Source organism: Colossoma macropomum, unplaced genomic scaffold, assembly GCF_904425465.1.
Source record: "Colossoma macropomum unplaced genomic scaffold, Colossoma_macropomum, whole genome shotgun sequence".
NCBI classification, from domain to species: domain Eukaryota; kingdom Metazoa; phylum Chordata; class Actinopteri; order Characiformes; family Serrasalmidae; genus Colossoma; species Colossoma macropomum.
In genome coordinates this window covers 32776952-32802615 of record NW_023494802.1, presented here as the reverse complement: position 1 = coordinate 32802615, position 25664 = coordinate 32776952, and the positions used below count along the sequence as shown (strand labels likewise).

The 25664-nt window shown below is 39.9% G+C and overlaps 1 protein-coding gene across 2 annotated transcripts in view; it reads left to right on the top strand.

Annotated features, from left to right (window-relative positions):
- The window catches only part of magi3a (membrane associated guanylate kinase, WW and PDZ domain containing 3a), a 236802-nt gene that overhangs the window by 117527 nt on the left and 93611 nt on the right, over nucleotides 1-25664 (top strand). For both annotated transcript variants that reach the window (XM_036591340.1, XM_036591339.1), the window contains exons 2-3: nucleotides 12476-12592; nucleotides 24996-25115. In XM_036591340.1, coding sequence (XP_036447233.1) covers nucleotides 12476-12592; nucleotides 24996-25115 — 237 coding nt within the window. The remainder of the gene's footprint in view (nucleotides 1-12475; nucleotides 12593-24995; nucleotides 25116-25664) is intronic.

The window sequence follows — 25664 nt, the reverse complement described above, 5'->3', positions numbered from 1 at the left end:
ACAGATGTCAAAAATCGATTTTCTAAATACTTAATTTATAACGTAATGTTGACGGAACGTAAAAGGCGGAACTCGGAAGTGCGGAAGTGCAGCGCCCGGACAGTCTGTGGCGGCACATAACAAAAACACAACGGGATGAGCGAGAAATCCGACCGGCTCCCTCTGCATTAAAAGCCAGCTTGGGTCAGGAGTCACAACACAAATATTAACATTTTGTCCTTTCAACAAAAATCAAACCACCTTGGGAGCCACAACATTTAATGTCCAGTATGTCTCAGTATGTGTTAATGTCCTAGTATAGGCTAAACAATATAAACGAAAACGCAGATTTACTTCGCTCTGCTTTAAGCTTCGCCTACAGCCGCTTTCCTCCCATCTCCGCCAGGACACTTTTCCTCAGAAGTTGATCAGTTAAATGTCTCTCAATGCTCGACTGTTTTACGAGGCTGAAGTCGCTTCTTATTCTCCAGCTTCTTGTTCGAATTTACCCGTTCCACCTTAAATTCTAACTGAGGCGCCGAATGTAAATGCGGCACCATTTAAGGTGGAACGGAAGAATTCGAAAGAGAAGCGACTTCAGCTTCGCCACTTTTTAGAGAGAGACAGTCTCTCGTTGCAGATTTAACGTACCAGGAAACCAACTGCGCTGCTTATAAATGCGAATAACACATCGCTGCTATGTGACCTGCAGTCTGCACACCGGTTCTCAGTCGTTCCGAAGCAGGGTTTTCGCGCTATGTTGCACACGTCCCATCTCAAAGATATTAAGTTATAAAATCACTAAAGAAAACGGGTAGAATAGCTGTAACGTGCTGCGTGGTCTTCTATTGCCACTGGATCTTGTTTCACCGTAACTGCACATTTTTTCGCAGATGAGTAGCAGCAGCTTCTCGTGCTCCAAACAAGAGCACTGAATGAGAGCCTTCTAGTTCACTTGCCACATCACTTCCATTTGTTTTATTAAAAAAGATATTGGAAGTAAATTCATTATGGATCATTACAAATACTTTGCTTTAAAAGTACCAAGTCACTTTAAACAATAACACCGAGTCACTTAGTCACTTTAAAATGTATATGGTCTCTACATTCTGTGTATTTTTTGTGTATATTTTGTGTATATTTAATATATTTCAGTTGGTTTTTCTTGTATTTTTATTTTTACTTATTTACTTTCTGTACAGTGATTAGCTGAGCCTCACCACAAGCATTTCAATGCATAAATGTCCTGACATGTTGTGCAAATGACAAATAAACTTGAAACTTGAACTCGAAACTTGAGCTCACACAGTGAGAAAATATAAATGCTATATAGAAAAAAAGATGCATCGATAATCGTTTTATAATCGCATTGCAGGCCTCTGAATCGTAATCGAATCGTGAGGTGCCTAGAGATTCCCACCCCTAGTGAACACAAACAACAGTGGCAACAACGGAGGATCTTAAAGCTCTGTTTTACTTTTTACTCTACTAAGTTTTGCATTTGGTTTTATGTGAGAATCAGGGACGTTCTGTGATTCTGGCTAGCTAGTTTTTTTTTTTTAAATAGGGTCATCTGACACCAGTGTAGTGGTCTGCATAAACATGAAACTGTAGCTGCAGCCTGACCCGTACCCGCAAACGTCAAGCCCAATGTGATCAGGCTTTATTGATACTGCTAAATTTGAGACCTAAACCCAACATGAACCCAGCTTGAAACTGACTTGAAGTGTCCGATCCATCTTAAATGATGCAGCAGTTACATTCTAGGGGTGCCATTTAAAGTGGAACGGACAATGCCGCACGTGAAAAAGCGCCCCAACACCCAATATTTTATAATGCCAGGCAAGAGACTTCTACTCCAGTGACAATGCATGATGACTACGTTTGACCAGTCACTGGTTTCTACCATTATATCCACCCATATGTTCTGGCTGGGCACACTTGGTACACCAGCAAGAAGGGTAACCAAATTGAGCATGGGTACTCGGATACAGAATCCCATGAATTTCTTGGCAGTGAAAATGATGGCAGATGCACGATACTGGATTTATAACCCCATCGTACCGCACTGCCTGGAGTAAAAATGTCATAATACGTAAACACAAAAAGATTGTAAATGAAGGCAACAAAATGAAAATGAACAATAGCAATACAAAAGAGCATAACTAGCTTCCTGACATTGTTGCTAATTGTGTACTAATGTACTCTGAAACTTGGCCTGGGTGACAGACGGCTGCCTGGAGCATTATGATGCTGCTGTGCAGCTGCTCCCCAAACTTTTCTGCCCTGTCTTTTTTAGCAGTCTACAAAATCTATGTAGAATACATACAAATGAACCAAACTGGTAGGGCTGTCACTATTACTCATTTAAACATCATTTGTCATAAAATTTGTCAATTAAAATGTTCCCATCTTGATGAATTGGCAGTAATTTGTTAGTGATTTGCATCACAGTAAGGCAATTTTGAATTCTCCTAGTGATCTCTTTTAAAAAAAGAAGTCAAGCCTGATGGACACGTGTTTTGGTTATAAAGGGTCTATTCCCCAGACCTAAATTGTCGCTAAGCCCTGAATAAAAAGGATTACCAATAGTAATGAAGTCCATTGGTAGTGGTGTCAATTAAAACTAAAATTTAATCCAAGGTTAGGCTTAATCCATGCCAGGAAACCAGCACTGTGTTCTAATTTTTTAATTTTTTTAAAACTATCAAGGTTTGAACAAAAAATGACTGTGACTGCCATTTAATCAGAATGTCTCAATGCTGTTGCTGCAGTTATTTAAAATGTGAAGAATGTGAGCTAACCAGGTAAAAAAAAAAATGTAGGATTTTATTTTGTTTGTGGCACGAACTGCCTTCATGATCAACCAAATCTACACTGTGAAGTGACGTTCAGTGAGTTTTGACTGAATCTGAGTAGGTATTCATAGCTCTATGTACTTCAGAATTAATGATTGCTGCAGCCACATCATCAGTAAATACAAGGGAATAAGATCTATTGGCAGCCACACATGCCCATGCTGTAACACTACCTCCACCATGTTTCACAGATAAGGTGGTGTGCTTTGAATACTAAGCATATTCTTCTCTTCCCATCAAGTACAAGTTGTTCTTTGCCTATCTGTCCATGAGCTGTTAATTTGGATGTAAATACCCTCAAATTACAGTGGAAAGTCTGCACTTTTAACTCATTCTTTATGTAATTTCAACTCCAGGGAGCTAAAACTTTGTCCAAATGTTTATGTACATGACTGTATATAGCTATAGAACACACAGCAGGACACAGAAAGCTTTGACTCTACACACAGACACATTTATGGCCAGCGTTAACAAATGCATGCTGTACTTTCTTTGGGACTCAAATACTTTAATAAAAAACCATAAGTTATCATCTGTCCTTGATGAATCTGCAGTGATTTGTTGACATTTTGCATCACAGTAAAGCATATTTAAATTCTATACTGCTCTCTTTAGGTAGGAAAGAGCCTGATGGGTACATCCATTTATGTGCATTTTGGTCAAAATTTGGTTCACAAATCATTTTGTAAACTTTGAAAGCTATGCATGGTTTGTTAATGTCTATTTTCATTGTTTGGCCTTTTTTCAAAACTGTACCAATAACTTAATTGCTAGATTTTTTCCAAGGTAATCGACAGTGAGCGTCCTACACTCAGGTGCATTCACACACCCTAAAGGCAACACTGTGTGTGTAATACATGATAACCTATAAACGCAAGGTGAAAAGCAGCGCTCCTAGAAAGCCATCAGTGTTTGTTCATGAAAGCTTAGGAATCAGAGCTTGCTGATGTCCTTCTGAATGCATTCGAATGCAGGCCTGAGGCCATATTCCCCGCATTGATGCTTACAGTATGTGACATACGCTGCCTTTGTGCCGTCTGCTTTTGTGGGCGGCAGTAATTGGAGAAGCTAGATGGTATGAAGGTGGAGGTCTAAACATTTTTAGAAGTGCTCTCATCTCTGCTCTTTTATTATTATTTTTTTTTGGCATTGTAGACTGACGGCATGGCCAGAAGGCAGATAAACTTCATTCACCTTTCCTTGAATGATGCTTTAAGAAGGGTTCACTGACCATGGGTTTGGCCTTGTAAAGGCAAAAGGGGAGTCAGAAGAGTGGAAGATTAATGACATGAGCAATAGTATGACATCTGTATCAGCTCGAGCTTCATCATGTGAGCCAGGTTGTAGTGTATGGTGTTAACTGACCTTTGACAACAGGCTGTAGTGCAAAGCTGCCGGCAGAGAGCGCGAATTGCTTCGGCCTACACATCTGATCCATCTGTGATTTGAAGCTCACTTTGGATTTTTTTTAAAGACTCCATTAAGTGGATGGATTTGACGCTGTACCTCTAGCCTGGGCGCTCAAATGAAAAGGTTCTGTAGCGTGAAGTATAGAAAAAATTCTGCAGCAATTTGTGAAATATGCTGGGGAATTTAAAGTTTTCTCTGAGCCATATTACTGCACAGCGCTATTTCATGTATTTATAGCTGATATCTTTGCTTAGTTTGAACCAAAAAGGTCTAAGATAATTGAATTACTTGCTTTTTACTCCCCCAGCAATAGGCTGGCTTTACATTGTGAAACTTTCATTTAGCTTTAGCTGCTTGAAACCTACATAAAACCAAATTTCTTTTGAGTTGCATAGTGTAAAGCGTCCTGCAACTCACTTAAACCTTTACATAGCAAGAACAATGTGGAGTATCAAAAAATATGAGCAAATTTGGCTAAATAATGGAGTAACTGAATGCATTGTATGCAACTTTGTTGTTGAATAGCTTTGTATAACTGTCAAACTGCATGGAAATTACGTTGCATGCAACTCAAAACATACAGCTAGTTGCATGAAAATTTCAGTGTGTAAATCCAGTCTTTGATGTTGAGTTATTATTGTAATTTTGCCAATCTGTTTTATGCTACATGATTAAATACAGTCCAAATATTGTGATTAATTACATAGTTACCACATAATCAATTACATTTATAGTGAATTTACATTATGTATTGGTAGATTTGGTTCCACATTTTTGACTTCTTTCTGTTTCAGTGTCACAACAGCACAATAATTCAGATTATTTCAAAATTATAATCAAACCAGTGTGATGACTGCAAAATAATATCAATGTAATAATATCAAAGTAATCCCAAACACGTTAGCATTGAGTTCTCACAGAGAAGAATGAACAGAAACACATGGATTTTTTTCAAATTTGAAGCAAATGTGGAGCTTAATTTTTTTTATATTTAAAATTATATAATATTATACAATATTTTATATTTATATTATATAATATTATATAATATATACAATTTATAATATTACACAATGCTTTTGTTTCTGTCATGCATAGCTGTGACCTCTGAAGGTTAACCCTTGGACATCTTATTCTACTAATAATCTTAGGCCTCATTGTTCAGTAGCAACTATAAATTATTTGGTAACTATTATGAAACTAAAGCTGTATTCAAGCTGGATTTGTTTTACCAGAGGAAGTATGATAGTGTAATGTATTCATGATTTGACTGGCTGTTTCGTGCTGTGTAACTTCTCCAAATTACTCCAAATAGCTTGGATTGATACATCATCACGTGGAAGTTCACATTAGTGCTGTGCGCCAGGCGCCACACTTCAAACAATAGCACGTTGTGTAGCTAAATGACAAATATGACACCAAAAAAAAGGCAACACTGGACGAGGGATGCAACTGTACTTCTCCTTTCAGTGTGGAGTGTCATCTATTACCATTATAATAATCATGAATCAGGAAATGACACAAATCAAGCTCTATTTTAGCACATAGCTTTGTCTTCAGATCGCAGGAAAGATAAATAGTGGAGCAGAAAAACAGCCATTTTGTTATTACAAAAACTGGACTGCTATCACCGAGGGCACTTCAGGTTTGGCGAACTAAAGAAGGCCGTTCGCTCTGGAATTATTACTTTTGTAAAAAACTATGAATATTGCAGATTCGTACTAGATTAAAACCACAGATCTGCTCGTTAAAGCATCAAATTACAGCACCTCCTCAGGTAAAACTAATCCAGCTCCAGTAGGGCTTAATGCATATATAGTTATGAGGGAGAGCTGAACTGAAAAGTGGGCCCACATACAGTGGGATAATAAAGCTACATCATGGTTTTGTCTGTTCTGTCTCCTTTTGAGCACTGGACCCTGCTCAGCCTGGTAAAAACAGCTCCAGTGCCCAGATGATGAGGCACAAAGGGAGGCATTGTGTGCCCTGCCTCCCACGGACAACCTGGCTCTCCAGAGCTGAGCACGGCTCCCCCGAGATATGACACAGCGCGCTAACACTACCTGACAGCCGAGTCACAAAGGCCGCCCTGTTCCACAAACACACAGAGAGGGGGGAGAGTTAGGCTCCTCCCACAGCCTATATCTGTGTTTGTGCATTACCGAAATGGCTAATGCATTTAAGCACGGTCTGTATGTACCCTACAGCTACAGTGGGCCTTCCCACAATCCCCCACACGCTTTTGTGTTTGTGTGTGAAAAGGGCGAACAAATTTCCCATGTTACAGTGTGAACCATGGGGGATGGCACTGGGAGGGGGGGGCGGTTAACATGCTGTCAGGGTACACGGTACGCTAGCATGTATAGCACGGTTCTAGATGAATGGAAGGCACGCAGGGGTTTTTCGCTTGGGAACAAGGACCGCATGCGTTACTCGGCACTCCCAGTTCTTGATGAGGAACAGCTATTGTGGCCTGACCTAAATTCCTCCCATTCACTGTGCCTTTTACAATGTCCAAAAAGTTGCACAATGTTGCTTTTGGACCTCGCCGCGCCGTTTAGTTGGCAGGCTTTTGCGGAGCCTGGAGTGCGTCAGAATACCATTCATGAGTCGAATTACATATTTCATATGACATTTACAGTTTTCGACGTGCTTTGCGACAAGCCTGCTACAGCCTTGGTTATTAATAAGAACAGCATGAAATTGTGCATAATGTATTCATAGATAAGCACTGACACATGGAGAGCTTTCTCATCTTGTCATTATCGATTCTTCACCAATAACCATGCGGCTGTCTCTCCACATTACAGGAAAAAAAAAGTCTGTCCCTCATACAGTGCTTTTCACAAGCTGAGCGATAATGATTTCCAGGTGCGTGGTGACCAAACAGAGTGATGTCAGTGTAAGAGGAGACAGGAGGATATTGGCTTTTCTCCACTTTTCCTGCCTCTTCCCCGAGAGATCCTCTGAAAGAGAGACAGAGAGAAAGAGCGAACGAGACACGCGGAGGCTGCAGATTGGAGCAGTGCTCCCTAGCGATCCTATCAAGGCATATTCAGCTTAGTTCTGCGCCGCATGCTGCAATGGAACAGTGGTGCCCTCAAAAAAATGAGTCTAAGAGAAGCTTCCCTCTTTTCAAACTCTGACACCATAGTTGTACTGCCCCCGTGCAGCTATTTTCAGAGGAGCTAGACCAGGGCTGCTTTTCATAAAACATCTCATAGAATCAGAATTCTTCAATGTTTATACCGTGCTTTGTTGCAACAGGCTGACCCAGTCACATTTATTCTAAACTGTGGTTCTTTGTTGAGGATTGCTTCAGTCTGCGCTGGGGAGACTGGTGACTGATGTTCAACATTAAAAGCGTTTTTGTTTTATTCTTCCATTTCTGCATTCTAATATGACCATGGTATACAACAGGGGTCATCAGTTCTGGTCCTGGAGGGCCTGATTGGTAATTTTCCTGCTTTAAAACACCGACTAAACCTAGTTATTAAAGGGGCATTCCTGCATTTCATTTGTTGTTTGTCATGTTATATTTTGTAGCACAGCATTGGATTCTATAGCCTCATCAGTTTGAAATAATGTGTAGTTATATTTATTATATGGTATGCTTTTTGTGTTTTGACCATTACGATCCTCTCACTACAGTGCCCAGAATGCATTATGCAAATACAGCCATTGAGAAACCCCCTGTGGGGATGATGTACAGGCTCATAAATACAAATATGATATTCAGCTTCCTAATAATACTGTTAGCCGTCTGGCTTCCTTCTGCTTTAGTCAGCTAAAGGGTGCCTGCCTTCAATTATCTGCCCCAAAGCCGTAGTTTTTCAGGTCCTCCCACCTTCCAAATACATTACATACAAAAAGAAGACACTTTAAACCAGTAATGTATGTAGACCAGATGTAGTCATGGTTACATTTTTCATTTTTGAGCAGAATATCCATTTAAGTGATGGCGTGAGTCTCGGACCCAACCGATATGACAATTTTGTGGCTGATACCGGTACTGATTTTAGGGGGCTAAGAATTCGGATAACCACTAAAATCGGGCACTATAAGTTTAGATTTATATTTTAGATGTTAATCATATACTGCAATAGTTTAAGTAAAATAGTACTTTATTCTCAATGATCACACTTCATCAATGCAATTAAAGGAGATATTGTACATATTGTAGCCCTGGGGGTTACCCAGAATGCTGTGCGCTTTTGGTTTTTGTTTATCACCTCTTGTTTTCATTTTCATCAGTTTTTTTCCATAAAAAAGTTTTTGTGTTCTTACATGTTATTGTCATGCTGAAGGTTAGGTTTGGATGCTTTTTATATGTTTTGTAATAATTACCATGATGATGTTTTTTGTTCAGATTCACCAGTTTAGCCTGTATTGCTGTGACGTACAAATAAAAAGACATAAATGCAACAATTTTTGCAGTAAACATTTTACATAAACCCCACAAGTGGGTCATTAAAAATAATAAAACAGATTTTTAAAAATTAAACTGCTGCAACATGAGGGCAAAGCCAAAAGTGTTTATATTTATATTTACATTTTTTGTGCAGTATATAAAGCTTCCCAGTGGCATACCTGCGTAAGTTTTTACTCTATCATCCCGGCATTGGTGTGACCGAAATAGGTGCTAATTAATAGCACATTGTTTATGATATATTTTGGCCGATGCCTGTAATACTACGGGTTGTTAATACACTGACATTATGAGTGGGTCACTCATTAAAACCAGGTGAATTTTGATTGAGTCCTGACTGAACTTCTTACCTACTGTGTTCTTGCGTCTAACAAGCCCTCTGCTAGCTTGTTAGGGATCTGCGCCTGGATTTCTGACTGTATATTGTGTAAAAAAAATACAAATAAAATGGGACTGAATTGAATTCTATATGCAAGCATGACTGGCACATAGCTTTCTCATATATGCCAGTACAGATTTTCAGATTAGATACTGCCAGTTATCTATAAGGCTAATGCTAAAATTGCTGCCAATATTGGCATTAATGGGCAGGCCCATTCAGAATCTCCTGACTCTCAAACATCACTCTATATTAGCCTGAGAGAGTCCCCAAGTCCCTAAATGAAGCTTGGAATAAGTCATATTTCACTTTATTGGACTTGAGATCCGTAGAGAGCCCAGAACGCTAGAAGCTGAGCCCTCGTAGAGTCGTGTTAAACATTAATGGGGGAGTAATTAATACCTTAACATTAAATCAGAATGCGGGGCCTCTTGAGGACGTCGGAGGATCGCATTAGTATGCGTCCCGGCCAGCCAATGGAACGAGGCTAATCAGTAGTCACAGTGGGCTGTCCTTTTAATCCCCCAGGGAGGAGGAGACCGAATCCTTCCCAGAGTGACTTGTTTTGATTGCGTCGCTTTCAGAATGAGGCGGGTGATACCACAACAAGGCTGTCTGTGTTTACCCTTCTCCATGCCAGCTCCTTTTCTCGAGGTTTCAAAGCTAAAAACAAACAGTGAAAAATACCATAGCAGAAGTTCCTCTCTCGAGGCCTGTATCCAAGTATTCCAACTTAATGCGTAGGATGCACTCAAATATTGACACTTAACTGCTCTCCTGTCAGCTGATACTTGGTCCCATGGCGCTGTGTAGCTATGACTTCTTTACTTTGAGCAGAATCTTACGTTCAGCACTGCTATAAGGCATACGTTGGGAATAACGTTCAAATAAAACGGGGTGTGGAAGCTCAGTCAGGCTGGTGAGGCAGCTGCAGGGCCTGAAACAATGCTTATTGATGCTGCGGTGATGTGATGGGTGCTGTTTCAAAGCACATCCTCCCCGCCCACAGGAAAGAGCTGCGCTAGAGACGTACACCAACATCTGGAGACTCGCTGCTCCACAAGGCAGCTCTTTCCTTCTCTGCTTCCTCTCTTTGAGTGGCTAGGGTACTTTTTTTTGGCCCTCGCGTTTTCATTCTCCCCTACTGAGGGACCTTTCGCTGCCCTTCCCAGGCTTCTGAACCTCCTTGAACTGCACTTGAACCCCTGCTGCAGTGCAGTGAGATCTGCATTGTTTCTAGCTATTCTAGCTGCTGTTATCCATTCGCACACCTGGATGCTTGTGGAGGCGAGCCAATTAACATTCATTTAGTAACTGTGGGACATATGTCCCTCCTACAGGGGTTTGGTCTGGCTCTCTAGAGCCTAGCCAAGAGATGTCGCTCAGTCAGCTCGACGGCTGGGACGCTCTTCCTCAAGCTCTGGATGATTTAACCATCTGTTTGGATGCAGATATGTGTAACAGTGAAAATAACTTTTAAAAGTGTTCATTATTTTGGTGTTTGTTTCTGTGTTTTAGCATTCGGAAACTTTTGAGCTACAGAAATTGTACTCTGAACTACAATACATTTATTAGCAAAGGGCTTTATGTACGGAGAAATTACAGGTTTAGTTGAATGCCTCATAAATTCATGCCAAGCATCCACATCACCTCACCTCAAATTGCACTGCTTTCCATGTGACCACTGAAGTCAAAATAAATCATGTTCATTAGCACTTAACCCTTTAAACTCCCAGGCTTTTTACATACTAAGACCTATTATTCAGTAACTACAGGTACTTCGATGCAACCTGGTGGATCTATTCTTTTAGAATTGTGTGATAAAACTTTCTAAAGTCATCGCAAATATGTAAATATACTAATTCTTATCCAAGTATCGCTACGAGCCTTAACTGAATTCATATTAGTGCCATGTAAGTGTAATGATAGCGAAGCACAAATGACCATACATCCGGTCCACACTGCCTCCAGCTCAGCTCCTTCGTGCGTACTCAGCTGCTTCAGGCGTAAATATTAGCTTTTTCTTTTCTAATTAAACACTTTGATATCAGGTTTTAAACATGACCGCACAAACAGTGATGAAATCACACTCTCAAGTTTTTACTGCTGTTGATAGAAAAGTAGCCTCTGCACATTATTAGTACAGAGCAGGAGCTGCTGTTCAACTACTAGGCCATCAGATCATCACATTTTAGTAAAAAAAAAACAAAAAAAAACGACCAGTTGGAAGGGCTTCTGTTTTGGTGGCTGTGAGACGTGTCTAGCGTAGCCAGCCTGGACTGAAACATTCATTAAATGGAAGCATATATGTTCCATTTAAATAAAAAAACACTTCAAATATTTTTTTTAAGGGTGCTTTTGAGAATCGGTCAGTACTGACAAGTATTTGGTGCTTGTAAAATGCTGTTCAGGCCCTCAAATCAACTCCAAAGCATGATTTATCCCATTTTGAATGGAGAGTAAAGTTCTGTGTGGTTTGTATTTGCACTGGGGAAACGTTGATTCTGTTACTGTGTGAGAATATCCTAATGTTCCTAATTTAATGGCCTTAGTAGCTGTGTGTGGTGATACATTTTGACCCATGCCACTAAGCGGCAGAAGCCCTTTTGATTGTTTGTGTGTAGACAAGAGCTGAATATTGTTCCAAATTGTTGGAACTTAAATGAGAATAAGTATTTACTGACAACAATGGATTGCGGGCTAATCAAGAAGCTCTGGCATTAATAACATGTATGCAAAATGTAATTTAGGCAGCCAATCAGCAGTCTTGATTCTGCAGTCTTAATTCTGGAACAAGCATGCTTCAGAATTGTTCACAGTGGAACCAGGTATCTGAAGCCTCCAATCCATCTAAAAGCTCCCTCACAGAAAGTTATAAAGTGAAATAGATAAGAATACATTGTCTGATGCCTGAGACATTGTTTTGCAATAGTCTGAGACAAAGTTTTGATCTAAAGCATATTTTTTAAAAGGTAGAGAAGTAGTGACTAAAGAAAATGTATTTTTGTCAGATTTAACAGTTTAACCACCATCAACATTACATATGAAATCTCAGAAGACACATGTAGGTTTGCTGGTCGTTTTGGATAGTAAATAAAATGCCCATGTTAGCTTTGTAGTCATTGCGTTCCCTGGATCCCATCACCACCACAGTAAAACTGAGTCAGCAAGTTTCCTCTACAATGTGCCTTTTTTACCGAAGCTCTCTGAATGACTCAGCGCTTAAATTATACTAAGGCTTAATCTCAATACTTAAATTACCCTTTAAAATGCACTAATGTTGTGTAATGAACTCCAGACCCTGAAGGACAATAACGTGAATTGTATTGCTCAGTTTCCTCCGTCATCTGCTGTAATGATTCTGTGATTAGCAGTAGCTGCTTGGAGGTTTACCGTGTGCTGTGAATTGTGTCTGTGCAGGTAAGGTGTTGAACACGGACCTGCGCCACTACCTCAGCCTGCAGTTCCAGAAAGGCTCCCTAGACCACAAGCTCCAGCAAGTGATAAGAGACAACCTGTACCTCCGCACCATTCCCTGTGAGTACCTGTACATACAGTGACCATCCTCACCTCACTCCAAATTCCTCCATGATGTTTTTCTTCTCGAAGTGGTAGTAGTATCTGGAATCTGGTAATCAGCAGGCCAACATGAAGAGCTAATGGTGAAACATCAGCATTAAGCTGTGTTGTTATTTAAACAGTATTGCTTTGCACTGATGTTTTACTGTAAGCTTTTCATTGCTTGGTGCTCCAGACTATAATTATCACACAAATTCATTGTTCAATTTTGTTGCAACTCCTGTTTTACAAGGTGCTCACACAACTGGATGCATTATTAGTGTTTTAGGGATGTAAGTTTTACCAGGGGTGTTCATATTTTTGCATAGAAGGATTGACCAAAATAAAAATAATGAATTGTAGAGCAAAAAATCTGACGGTTCTGATCTTGGCCGTTTTTGCTTGTACATCTCTAATGTTTATAACGCTAATGGCTGCAACTAGATGGAACCATTTACTTTATGTGAGATTGCTTATCACCTGCTCATGTCCAACTCATGACATTCTCTGTGAAATAAACAATAAAAAAAAAACAATAATACAGCATCACACTAGATCATACAAGTACGGCATTACTTTGACATATATTTTCCAAAGTACAGATGCTTTATTCAAATACCCAATTAATATTAGTTCAGATACCCAAATATTCAAACAACCATACCTATCCCTACTATCCCACTTATTCTTGCTATCCCCCACCTATTCCTACTCTCCCACCCATCCCTGTTATACCCACACTTATCCCTACTTTCTCCAGACCTATCCTTACTATATCCACAACTATCCCTACTATCCCCACACCTATCCCTACAATTCCCCATCATCCTCACACGTAACTCTACCATCCCCACCCCTATCCGTTCTATCTCCACACTTATCCCTACCATCCATACACATATCCCTTATTCCTACACTTAACCCAACCATCCCCACCTGTAACTCTACCATCCCCATACCTATCCCTGTTATCCCCACACTTAACCCTACCATCCCCATACGTAATCCTGCCATCCTCACACCTATCCCTACCATCCTACACTTATCCCTACGCTTATCCCTACTATCCCCACAACTATCCCTACCATCATCACACTTATCCCTGCTATCCCCACACTTGACCCTACCATCCCTACACTTATCCCCGCACCTGTCCCTACCATCAACACACTTATTCCCACCATCCCCAGGCTTATCCCTACCATCTCCTCACCTATCCCTACCATCCCCACACCTATCCCTACCATCCATACACGTATCTCTACCAACCCTATCCCTACCATCCCCACACCTGTCTCTATTATCTCCACACCTGTACCTACCATCCCTACACTTATCCCTACTATTCCTACACCTATCCCTACAATCCCCACACCTATCCCTACCATCCTCACACCTACCCCTTGAATCTCTTCTTCTTGCACCTCCTGCTTTTTGAAAGCACTATCTCTCCCAGGCCATTTCACCTGCCAGAGTGGCTGATAATGCTGCAGCACAGAACTGTAAATCAGAGGTGCAGCTTCACTGTTTTCTCCTCTGTGCTGCTAGGCATCTTTAATCGCCAGCCCTGCTGTCTGTCCAAACCAGCTACTGGGGAAGAAGACTGATGCCTCCTCTGCTACTCCTGACCTCCCTCTTCATTCTCCCTCTCTCCCTCTCTTTCTCTCTCTGTAGTAACAAAAAAGGATGGCTTCCTTTCATCTTTCATTTCCAGAACTCTCTGACTTCAGAGTAGCTTTACTCATTGAGAAGGTAAATTGCCTCTGTTTTACAGGGAAATGATTTTGAAGCCTAATTCATAATTAATGTTAAAGGAATGAATAAGTAAACAACACTTTCTCATGTTAGACTACTGGCATGCACAGCTATATCATTTACTTCAGGGGGTTATTACTATCTTGCTAACACATCACCATGCAACTAAAAATAGTGTATGTCGGTCTTTGGTTTCTGACAGATATTTATCTGAATAAATGTTGACGTGACCATTAGCAGTTGGAGTCTTCATTGGCAACAAACCATTAATTAACATTTGTTACTTTCTGCAGTAGTGATTTTAATAAGTACTGTGCTTTTATATTGACATAGAAGTCTTAACCTGTTAGCATAATGAGCTGCTGCTCTGAGGTCAGCTCTTGGCCCATAATTATCAAGCCTCAAGCTACTGATCTCAACTCAGTGTCCATAGAACTATTTGCATTTAGATATAAAATAATTCATTCATGCAATATTCAGACAGTGTTTCTTTTTAGATGCGCCAATGCGTTACTGTATTTATTACCAGAACATCTCTATTTTAATCCCATTCAAATCTATCAAGTCAGTAGGAGGGATATGCAAGGGTAGTCGAGTAATCGTTTAACTGTTCAGCCATTTTTTAAAAGCTGAAATTGCTGTGTTGCATCACAGAAAGTCAGGGACAAAATATACAGGAGTGCAACAGTTTTTCTATGTTTAAGAGTATAAATAGTTATATTATATTATACTTTACTACCATAAAACACGAATGCCTTAATATGAGGGTGTTGCCAAGGACATGTTAAGGACATGATTGAGGACTCAGAGAGGAGTCAGCTGTAAGTAGACTAACTGCTCTAGCTTTTGCGAAAGATTTGATACAGAGTTCTCATAGTTGCCTCAGCAAATTACCATGTTGGCAGATCATCCACTGAGATGAAAAACTTTTGTGTAGAAGACAATGAGTCATCACATCTACTGCTGCGCTTGTTAGCACTAGTTTTATTAGTATTAGTGTAGTATTAGTATTAGCTCTCTGTATTAGTATTAGTTTTTGTTAGACTAATTTTTGTAAAACTTTTTAGCGTGCTAGCAGCCATGCACCAGTTCATTGTGCTTGTGTATTATGGCATGTTAATCTCAGGCAAAAAAGTTTTTTTTTCTGTTTACTGTGGTTAGATTCCACCAATTCCTCAAAAATCTGCACAATTAAACGATTAAAGTGTAAAAAAAAGTAATTCAGCTTGGTATGATGTATACGCAATTCAAGAGAAACGGAGTCAGAATTGTTCATAGTGATGGTGATAGGAACCAGACGTCTGAAGTTATTAATGCTTCTGAAAGCTACATCACAAAAAGTTATTGCAATATATAGTTACTGATATTTTGCCTGATAGCCTGAGACAGTGTTTTATGATAGTTTTGCAACCAGATTTTGACCTTAAGCATGTTGTCACTGTCCCAAAAAAAACAAACAAAAAAACATGTATTTCTAATTTTGCGATAAAAATTTCATGATGAATGAACCAATAAAACTTCTCCAAAATCACAAAATCACTTGGAATAAAAACTTTTGTTCTGTGGGCAGCAATGATATTTTTAAAAATCCATTAGAGGTAAATGCCTGGCGCTGGAAGGCCAAGTAGCCTGATTTTTAAGACTTGCTGCTGTTTTGCCATTATCAATGTTACATCTAAAAACTCAGCAAATTTCTCTACAGTGAACCATTTCAGATCAAACCACTCTATATGATGGTTTAGATTAGATTTAGACCTTCAAATTTTTTTTTTTTGCCTTTTAGTAAACTATTGCAGTACCATAAGTATAATTTTTGTGATATGCACAACAATGCATAAATTAAATAGACATCTATGTGATTCAGCCTTAAACATTACAAATGTACAGATGTAGTAACACTACTTCACTTCAATGCATCTGGGAAAACATATTTTGTGGTAATAGTACTGTACCCTGAGATGTTTTATTTCGTTTGGACGCTTTAGCACTGCATGCGAGTTGCTCAGTGTGTGGGCCGAGCTCAAATCCCTTGCCTTTTCACCCCTATCTTCATCCTTAGCCACCCAGCCTTATGACTCCAGGCTGACTCAGCTTTTCAGGCCAACATGCAGCATGTCAGTGCTCTGAGATCACACTCTGGAACATGCCCCGATATCATAACACACATACGGCCTGACATTGCATCATGGCGCTGCTACTATACCTGCTCAGTCTCACTTACAGTTTGTTACGCTCACGACAGCAAGTAGGTTATTGGTCTGTGATATTTACCAGGCAGCTGTCCGCCTCCTGATAGCTATTCTGTGCTCTAACATTAAGTTATGTAACTATGTTATGACTGTAGTGTATTGATTACAGTCAAAGTGCGTAATGAAATGAATGACTTCAGCGTTTTTTCTTAATGAATAGCCTGAAGTCAGTATAGGTCTCAGAAGACAACAGACCTCTAGTTGCATTTATGTGTAGTCATTCTATATTTTCTGGTCCAAGTTGAACAGCCTGTAAAATGGCAAACATTGGTCAGCACCACTAAATAGAGAGATTTTCTGAGCAAAAGTTTTAGTCACAGGGGATTTGTTATGTATGAAAATCAGAAAATAATAAGCCATAACAAACCTTGTATCTCTGCAATGGTAACATAATTGGAGAAGCAAAAAACAAATGTTTTTACATTTATGTAAAGGTCTCAAACTCAAATTACCTGGGGCCACTACCCAGGTGGTCTTACCCAGAATGGGCTACAATTGAAAATATGCAGGGAAAAAAGAGCCAGAGTGCCCCAGAGACAATATACAAACAATTCAGTGAAATGCTGATTTTAGATAGCAGTACAGTACATGGTGGTGAGTGAACTCATGTTTGTGAGGAAGTGTGGATATTTTGATACTTTGAAACTTGAGTGCCTTAACATGAGCGTGTCGTTAATGTGATGGCTTTGGCGTGGCTTTATCACTAAGCTAGCTACACTAGCTCATGTTGGCTAGGTCCAGAAACAGTGAAAATATATTTCTCTGACAAACTAGCATGTTGGCAGATGATCCACGTGTAAAAAGATGCATCCAGTGCTGTACTAGTCAATTCTGTTAGGTCATTGTTTCCTCTGAAGAGGCAGCCTACATTATTCATCCAACACAAAAACCTATTGATTTTCCTCAGCTATTTTTGAATTTTTTTCATCTGAATGCTTTTTTGGATGGCACCAGTACTGTCACGTAAACAGTTAAGCCTACCGCCTTATGTTGGCCAAAGTCTGTTTCCCTTGGTTTTATTTTCCTGCAATCAATCATCCATTATCCATTCACTAGCAGTTAGATAGTCAAAAATCAGTATTAGTCAAATTGCACATCCCTAGTTTTAAACTAAAATATGGGAAAAAGTCTTCCAAAGCATTTTAAAAAGATGATGTAATCATGCTTGGTTATAAATGGAGCACCCAGGAAATGCCTAGCCCTCTCTGAGCAAGGATGGGTCAAGGCTTGCTGCTTTAACAAAAAGTGCGTCAGCAAATAGTCCAACTGTTCCTCATTGAACAATTGATTTTTGTTATTTCACTCTTTATGATGCATTATATCAAAAGATTCAGAGAATCTGGAGAAATCTCTGTGCGTAAACAGCAAGGCCTCAACTGAATGCCCATGACCTTTGATCCCTCAGATGACACTGCATTAAAAACCGACACGCATCTGTGATGAACATTACCTCATGGGCTCAGAATACATTGACAACCATTGTCAACAAACACTGATTCTTCGTTGCATCCACAAATGCAGGTTAAGACTGTACTGTGCACAGTGGAAGCCATATGCCAGCAGCGACCAGAAACACTGCTGACTTCTCTGGGCTCAAACTCATCTGAAATGGACTGATGCACAGTGAAAATGTGTATTGTGGTCTGAGGAGTCAGCCTTTCAGATTGTTTATAGAAATAATGGACGTTGTGTTCTCTGGGCCAAAGAAGTAAAGAACAATCCAGATTGTTCCAAAGCCAATGTCTGTGGTATGTGTGAGGATAATAATGGGTAACCTGCACATCTGTGAAGGCATTATAGCAACATATGCTGCCTTTTAGATGCCGTCTTTTTCAGGGACATTCATGCTTTTTTCAGCATTACAATACTAAGCTGTATTCTGCACGTTACAATGGCATGGCTGCATAATCAGAGATTGCGGGTGCTAGACTGGCCTGCATGTCTTCTACTGACAATGTGCAGTGCATTATGATGTGCAAAGTATGTAAACGAAGGCCCCTTACAGTTGATCAGCTAAGGTTTGTAAAACTGAAAAATGGCAAAAAAATATTCCGCTTTCAAAAGTGGATCAGTTCTTCTGTCTTCACCAAACGATTATGAAGTGTTGTTAAAAGGAAAGGTAATGTAACAGTGGTAAACGTGCTCCTGTTCCAAGTATCTGTATTTGCCAGCATGTCATGAATGAACCAGATTTAAAGCAGATTTAACTACTTTTCTGTCTTAATTAGAACAATAACTAGACTAGTTATTAAATTACAGCCAGGCCTGCACAATATGCAGCATTATTGCTGCCATGGTGTCTGATGAGTGAAGCAAACCTGCTCATCACATGTGGATATTTAGTTGCAGAAAAATGAAAACAATTATTTATGAGCTGAATTTAAGGATAAATTGTAAATATATGATAGACCCTGGTGTAAAGTGATTTTATTCCAAATAATTTGGATGATTTCTATCGTCCAATTTGACGTTAAATTTCCCCCCCAATGTAAATACCTGACATTTTCAAACGGCACAAGAAAAAATGTTATGAAGGTTATAAATAAATGTTATAGAGGTATAAAGCTTTGGTGTGAAACAGATGAAATGCATTTTTAATGTTATTGCAAAAAAAAAGGTAGCAGTATGTAAGTCCGATTGGCCTGAGACCTCTTGAAAGGAGAAATACAGGACAATTTTGACGCCGGGAAAACAATGGAACTCTGGTCTCTCCCATGAGAACTAGAAGGGTTGGCGAATGTGCTGAGAGAAGTCATTACCCAGGAAGAGCAGAGGAAGTGTGAGGAGGCAGGCTCTAACCCCACCACATAATCCTCAGAGCTCGGCCTGTGCCTCCATCTCCCTCTCCTCTCCCGGAGGCATTAATATCCGTTACGGCACGGCAGTAAGCTCCCTCGTGCTCATCCGCTGATAAAACGGAGGATGGCAGAGACGGGAGGAGAAAAAAGGATCCCCAGGTGTTCAATCTTTGGGAATTGCTTTTTCTGGGGAAGATTTAAGGATCTCCCTTTTTAAAGCCCTGACCATTTAATGAGGTGTCAGTGAAAATCGTCTCTCTTTTGATGTCCCAAACGAAAAGCCCCCACTCTGTCTTAGGCTAAAGTAATAATAGCTCTTTGCATACATCTGCAAGGTGTCAAATCCTTTAGGTCATATTAACCTACAGTATGGCTTTGTGACGAATGCTGCAGTTCTGACTCCACTGCCTAAAGTAGGCCGTATACATCTCGAAGGATTTTTCATTGTAGACACAAAAAAGTGCTTGGTAGAGATACTCGAGGACGAGTGATTCTCAACCCTGGTCCTGCAGTACTCCTGCCAGGCACAGTTTAGTGGTTTCCCTTCTCCTACACCTTACCCAACTTGTTAAGCCTTTATGAGTTGGATAAGGTGTGTTGGAGCAGGGGAATGCTAAAATGATTTAGGCAGGGCAACTGCAGGTTAACAACCACTGTTCTAGACAATTTGCAGAAAGAAGATTTTTGTATTTTAAAAGAAAAGCATGTTGGAAGGTGGCTGGATTCACTCTCCAGGGGCCTCATTTACCAAGGCCTGTGCAGAACATATTCTAAATCTGTCCATAAGGTAGGAATGTGTATGGGTGCTTGAGTCCACGGTTAACTATCGAAGATGCCAGTATTCACATACTGAAATCACTGTTTGGGTATTCATTAAGTTTCACCATGGAAAGACAGAGAAAATATACAGGCCAACAATTCAGTGAAAAGCGACGGTTTGGCTCATATTTGTGAGTATGTCATGTGTTATAGTTTAATTCTTGGAAACACAAATGCATTGCCAAGAATGCGTTGTTAAGGACGTGGCTGAGAAGCAGAAATAGCACAGTTTTTATCGCTCTATAACTACGCTAGTTACTCTGACTGATGATCCAGTTACAATGAAAATGTACTTCTTTGACAACGTGTTGCCATATTGTCCACTGAGGGGAAGATACCTTGTATGGAAGAGTCGACATCAGCATCCAATGTAAGGCTTAGCTCTGTTTACTTATTAGCTCTTCTGAAGAGCTAGCCTTAGCTATCTTACTCATCCAGTGCAAAAACTTATTTGGCTGTATTTGATGAATAAAACATGTTCTTCTGCATGCTGCTATAATTTGTGCAACACCAGTGCTGTCAGCTAAAAGAGTAAACCTACAGTCCTGTGTTATTTTTGGCCATTTTTGGGCATTGTTTTTCCTTCCCTGTGGTTTATATCTGTATTTTAACACTTATGCCTACTCAAATATCAAAATTTGTCAAACTGCACATCCTTGGCCTAAGATCCGCCAGTACACTCTAGAAAATAGCCTTTTTTAAAATGTTAATGATGATGAATTCTACACTACTCTGCTTGTACCCAGCCAAGCACACTTTGCAACAAAAAGCCCCTCATATAGCTATATGGTGACCAACTTTCCTTTAAAAATTCCCAGTAGCATATAAAAAGTTCACCTGAACTGTTACATGTGCCCTTCTCACATGTAAAAATACAGTTGTCCACTCTGATGTCAGAATTAAATACCACCTGTAAATTTAAATTACATGTTTAAACTGAATTAATACTAGTAAAATAATTCTCTCCATTAAATGAGTTGAGAAAAGGCAAAAAAATCTTATTAGTGTTAATTGATTTTGTACATGCTACAACACAATTCCTAGTAAATATTCAATTTTGAACGTTAGAATTCAGTTTTTTACATTTCAGATTTCATTTGTACTTGTATTAGTATTTTTTTCAGTTATTTACATTGAATCATAAGTAATTGTGGATTAAAAGTGGATTAAAAGTAGTGCCTAGCATAACTCAAAGCTTTCAACAAAGCTTTCACTGTCTTTTTCATCACTGTCCTTAGATCTGCTTTTTATATGATTTTACTTTATCTTTACTATGAGCCTAAATCAGCTGTCTCCCGTCTCTCATTAGCGCTCTATAAAAAGGCATACACAGCAAAAGTTGAGATTTAGATTCATTGAAATTATTGCTCTTGTTCATCTGAATTTTAATTGTACTTTCAATAAAAGCATTTATTTTACTGCTTATTAACACATTAAGTATTCCTTTAGGTTGAACTACCGGAACATTTTTTCCATTGCATGATCAAAATAGTCACTAATAATCTTGTTAGTAAGCGAATTGCATTCTGTGTGTAAACGTGTGCATGTGCATGATTTACGCACTAAACTGTGTTTACACACTTAATAAACGAGACCCCAGGTTTGTCAGGAAGGAGATTTAGTGGCTAGCAGCTCAGCATGTTAGCAACTTGTGGAAGCTGCTTCGCTAATTTAACTGCTTTGCTAATTGTTTTCTCCCCTCCTTCACAGCAGCTTTTGGCTTTGTTCCACAGCTTCACAGTACTTGGTGGCTGTCATTGGGGATGTAGGTTTTTTTCCTCAAACAGACCTCTCTTTACACCCAGACCGGTGGTACTGAACCAGAGGCGGACAGCACTAATGCTAATGAAATGTCATTAGGAAGCTTACTCAATATCCATACAACAGTAACCTTCCCTCCGGTTCAGTTCAGTGCGGTTTAGCCGTTGTGCTTTGTTCACGGTTTCTCTCAGAGGTACGCGCTGAGGACAGCTACAAGGTTAGCCATTTTACCCTATTAGGTATTGCATGTGGGCGGCATGGTGGTGCAGTGGGTTTGCTGGCTGGGGTGACCAGGGTCCTTTCTGTGTGGAGTTTGCATGGGTTTGCTCTGGGTGCTCCGGTTTCCTCTCACAATCCAAAGACATGCAGTCAGGCCAGTTGAAGATGCTTAGTTGCCCCTAGGTGTGAGTGTGTGTGACCTGTGTATGTCTGTGTGTCTGCCCTGTGATGGACTAGCGGCCTGTCCAGGGTGTTTCCTGCCTTCCGCCCGTTGAGCTCTGGGATAAGCTCCACCCTTCACGCTGCTTTAATAGAAGTTGCAAAATTCTCTACTTTATTTTGGCTCTCATCACCTTTATCAGTCTACTCAGGCTTTAGCAGAGCTTAGGAACACTGAGATTAATAACTGATCATCACATTGATTTATCAGTCTACTCTGGCTTTAGCAGAGCTCAGTAACACTGAGATTAATAACTGACTCATCACATTGATTTATCAGTCCACTCTGGCTTTAGTAGGAACTTAGATGTCTGTAATGAAGCTTTTTTTCACCCCTGTGATTTTAAAGTAGTTAATAAACAAGCATTGATGGTGTTTCTTTTAAAGATGGTTTATATATATTTTTTTTGTTCAGTGGCTAAGTATTCTAAAATTATTAAAAAGGTAAAAAGTAAGTTTACTCCCAACACTGCTTTTACAAAATGTTACTTGGAAAATGTAACTAGAACTGAAATCATTTCTGCATGCTGAATATGTATTCCCAATACTTGTATACCGTTATATCCCATCCCAGATTGTATGTGCCTTTCTTTTCACACTGTCATTGTAGACCAGCTTGCGCTATGGCTGATCAGCTGGTACTGAGTAAGATCCTCCATTATGCAGAGAAAACTATGTTGGAAGACCCAGTTTATTGCATAATGCACTGATTACATAATTGGAAATGGGTGTGTTAGCTATCACAAGCATACTGTTAGATAAGAATGTTGTAAGAGTTTGCATTCCAAAAGCAGTATGCTTCAAAATAGTGTTCATTGTGGCAGTAGGTAATGATCAAATGTGGCTGGAAGTGAGAAGGTCATTTCATAGTTCAGTTGAAGTAACAGCACAATTACAGGAGAACAAGTCCTCATTCTGAAGGAACACTGTAGTCTTTTCTAGACCAAGTCCAGGTTCAATGGCTTCATTTTAGATTTATACAGCAGAAAAGACATGTTGAAACTGAAGTTTGATGAAAAGCAGGACTGTGACAGTGATTTGGGGCATAAGGCAGGCTGGAAAACCAACAGTAAAGAGGAAAGGACGTTGACCTTAAGCACAGGCTTTTTTAGCTTCTAAAACTGACCAATCACATGACAGAAGCGAGCAGCTCTTCCTCGTATTGTGCCGAAAGTACTTCTAAACAAAACAGCTGTTGTTTTGGTCTCTGGGCTCAAGCTGTGGTACGGTGAGAGGCTAAAAACACGCTAGGTAGTTTTGAGTTAGAGTCAGCTGTTGTACATCCCAGACATGTTGTCCTGCCCACTTGCAAATTAGGTTGCCAAAAAGGGTCCTTTGGAGAGATGCCCTAGAAGAACCTGTGACATGGACATACAGTACTGTGTAAAATCAGAGACACTTCATCCATTTAACATGCTCTCAAAACAGCCATTAAGTACAAGATTTTCATTTCACAGTGTCTGAGCTAAAACTTATTTAACAGAATATCACACAGAAGCCTCAACAACTAAATATAATACCATTTTTCAGTATTTAGTGTGTCACTAAATGTGTCTTTGCCTTTATTACAGCTTTACTTCTTTTCACAACCTCCAAAGTTCAGTCTTAGAAATTGGTTGCATTTCAATAATGTTGAGGTCTGGACTCTGGGGTGGTCAGTCCAGTGTTTTGAGAGCACTGGCAGTTTCTTTGTTTGATTTTGCAAATTTTCTTCTTTTTTGTCTATTTTCTTTTCTCAGTAAGATCTTCTTGACGGCTACACATCCTTTTAGACCCATAGTGTTGAGCTGTCTTCTCACAGTGGAAGGATGGACTGAAACATCTGTGGATTTTTTCAAATATGAAGGAAGAGTCAAGCTTGATTTTTCTACCATCTCTCAGGGATGAAAGCCTTAAAGTACTGATTATCTGATCATCACATTTTTGGTGGTCTACCAAGTCTTGCATAGCTGTTGGTCTCATTTTGTTTATATGTACTTGTATTTAGTTTACCTTTCCACATTTTTCCTTTGGACTTTTCTCATCTTTATGCAATTGGATTGCTTTACATCTAACCTCCTGAGAAATATCCTCCTGAAAAATGAACGGAAATCTAATAAATGTGGGGTGGTCTCTGACTTTTGCACCATTCTGTATGTTTTGAATGCTTTCGATTTGGTTTGTATTATAGAAAGTGTGTACTTGAGTGTAAAACATACCAAATCAAACAAGGTATTCAAAACTTATGTGCCTGTCACAGTCCATTTGTGATTCCCTAAAAACCTTTCAGTGGAGGATTCTTCAAAGAACCATTTGTGTAAGTGAGTTGTCCATATGTGGAGACCCTTTTCAAATTTAAAGAAACTCCACATGATGTGAAGATACCATATGTCCAAGCCAAGAACCATTTGGTAAACTTTTTTTAAGAGTATAAAATAAATAAAAGCTAGCAAACTGCAATTGCGTATCTCTCATCTTTTGTTTACCTTCCCTTCTCGTCCATGTATGAGCACAAACATCCGTGAAATTTTTCACCCAGTATCTAACAACTCACTGTGACCCCTTGTTTGTGTTTTTTGGCAGGTACCACAAGACAGCCGAGGGAGGGGGAGGTTCCTGGAGTGGACTATAATTTCATCAGCGTGGGGGAGTTTCGCGTGCTGGAAGAGAGTGGGCTGCTGCTGGAGAGCGGAACCTACGATGGTGCGTAAGAGCGTGTGGGAATGCAGAGGGGCCGAAGGTCAAGCGTGTGGGCTAGTTACTAAGTTACTTATTGCCAAACGCGTTCACTTGCGCAGTGCGCAGTCTTATCCCAGGTGCAGACGGCGAATCTGACTACAGCTCCTATTTTAGAGAGTAGCTGGAGGACAGGCTCAGTGGAGTGCCCACTCAAAAGCTGTCCGACTCCTACCCGCAGCCAAACAAACTCAAACGAACCCTCTCTCTCTCCCTCCTCTTTCACACGATTTCTCTCTCATGGATTAGGCCTTTGACCTAAAGTGCCTACTGTACTATCAGATGTTTGGAACTTTCGAACATATGCTGAGTCATGACGCGTTTTCATGCTAATCGAGGGGCCTAGAGCAACTTAACCTTAACGGCACTCAAAGACTAAGGGCCAGATGTACTAAGCTTTCAGTAAGCGTGTGTGTTATGTACAAAACTGCTGCACGCCTAAAAGTGCAGTTGACTTGGCAAAAGCATGGAAGAAAACGATACACAGAGCTCAGTTTGAAGCACTACATCTCATAA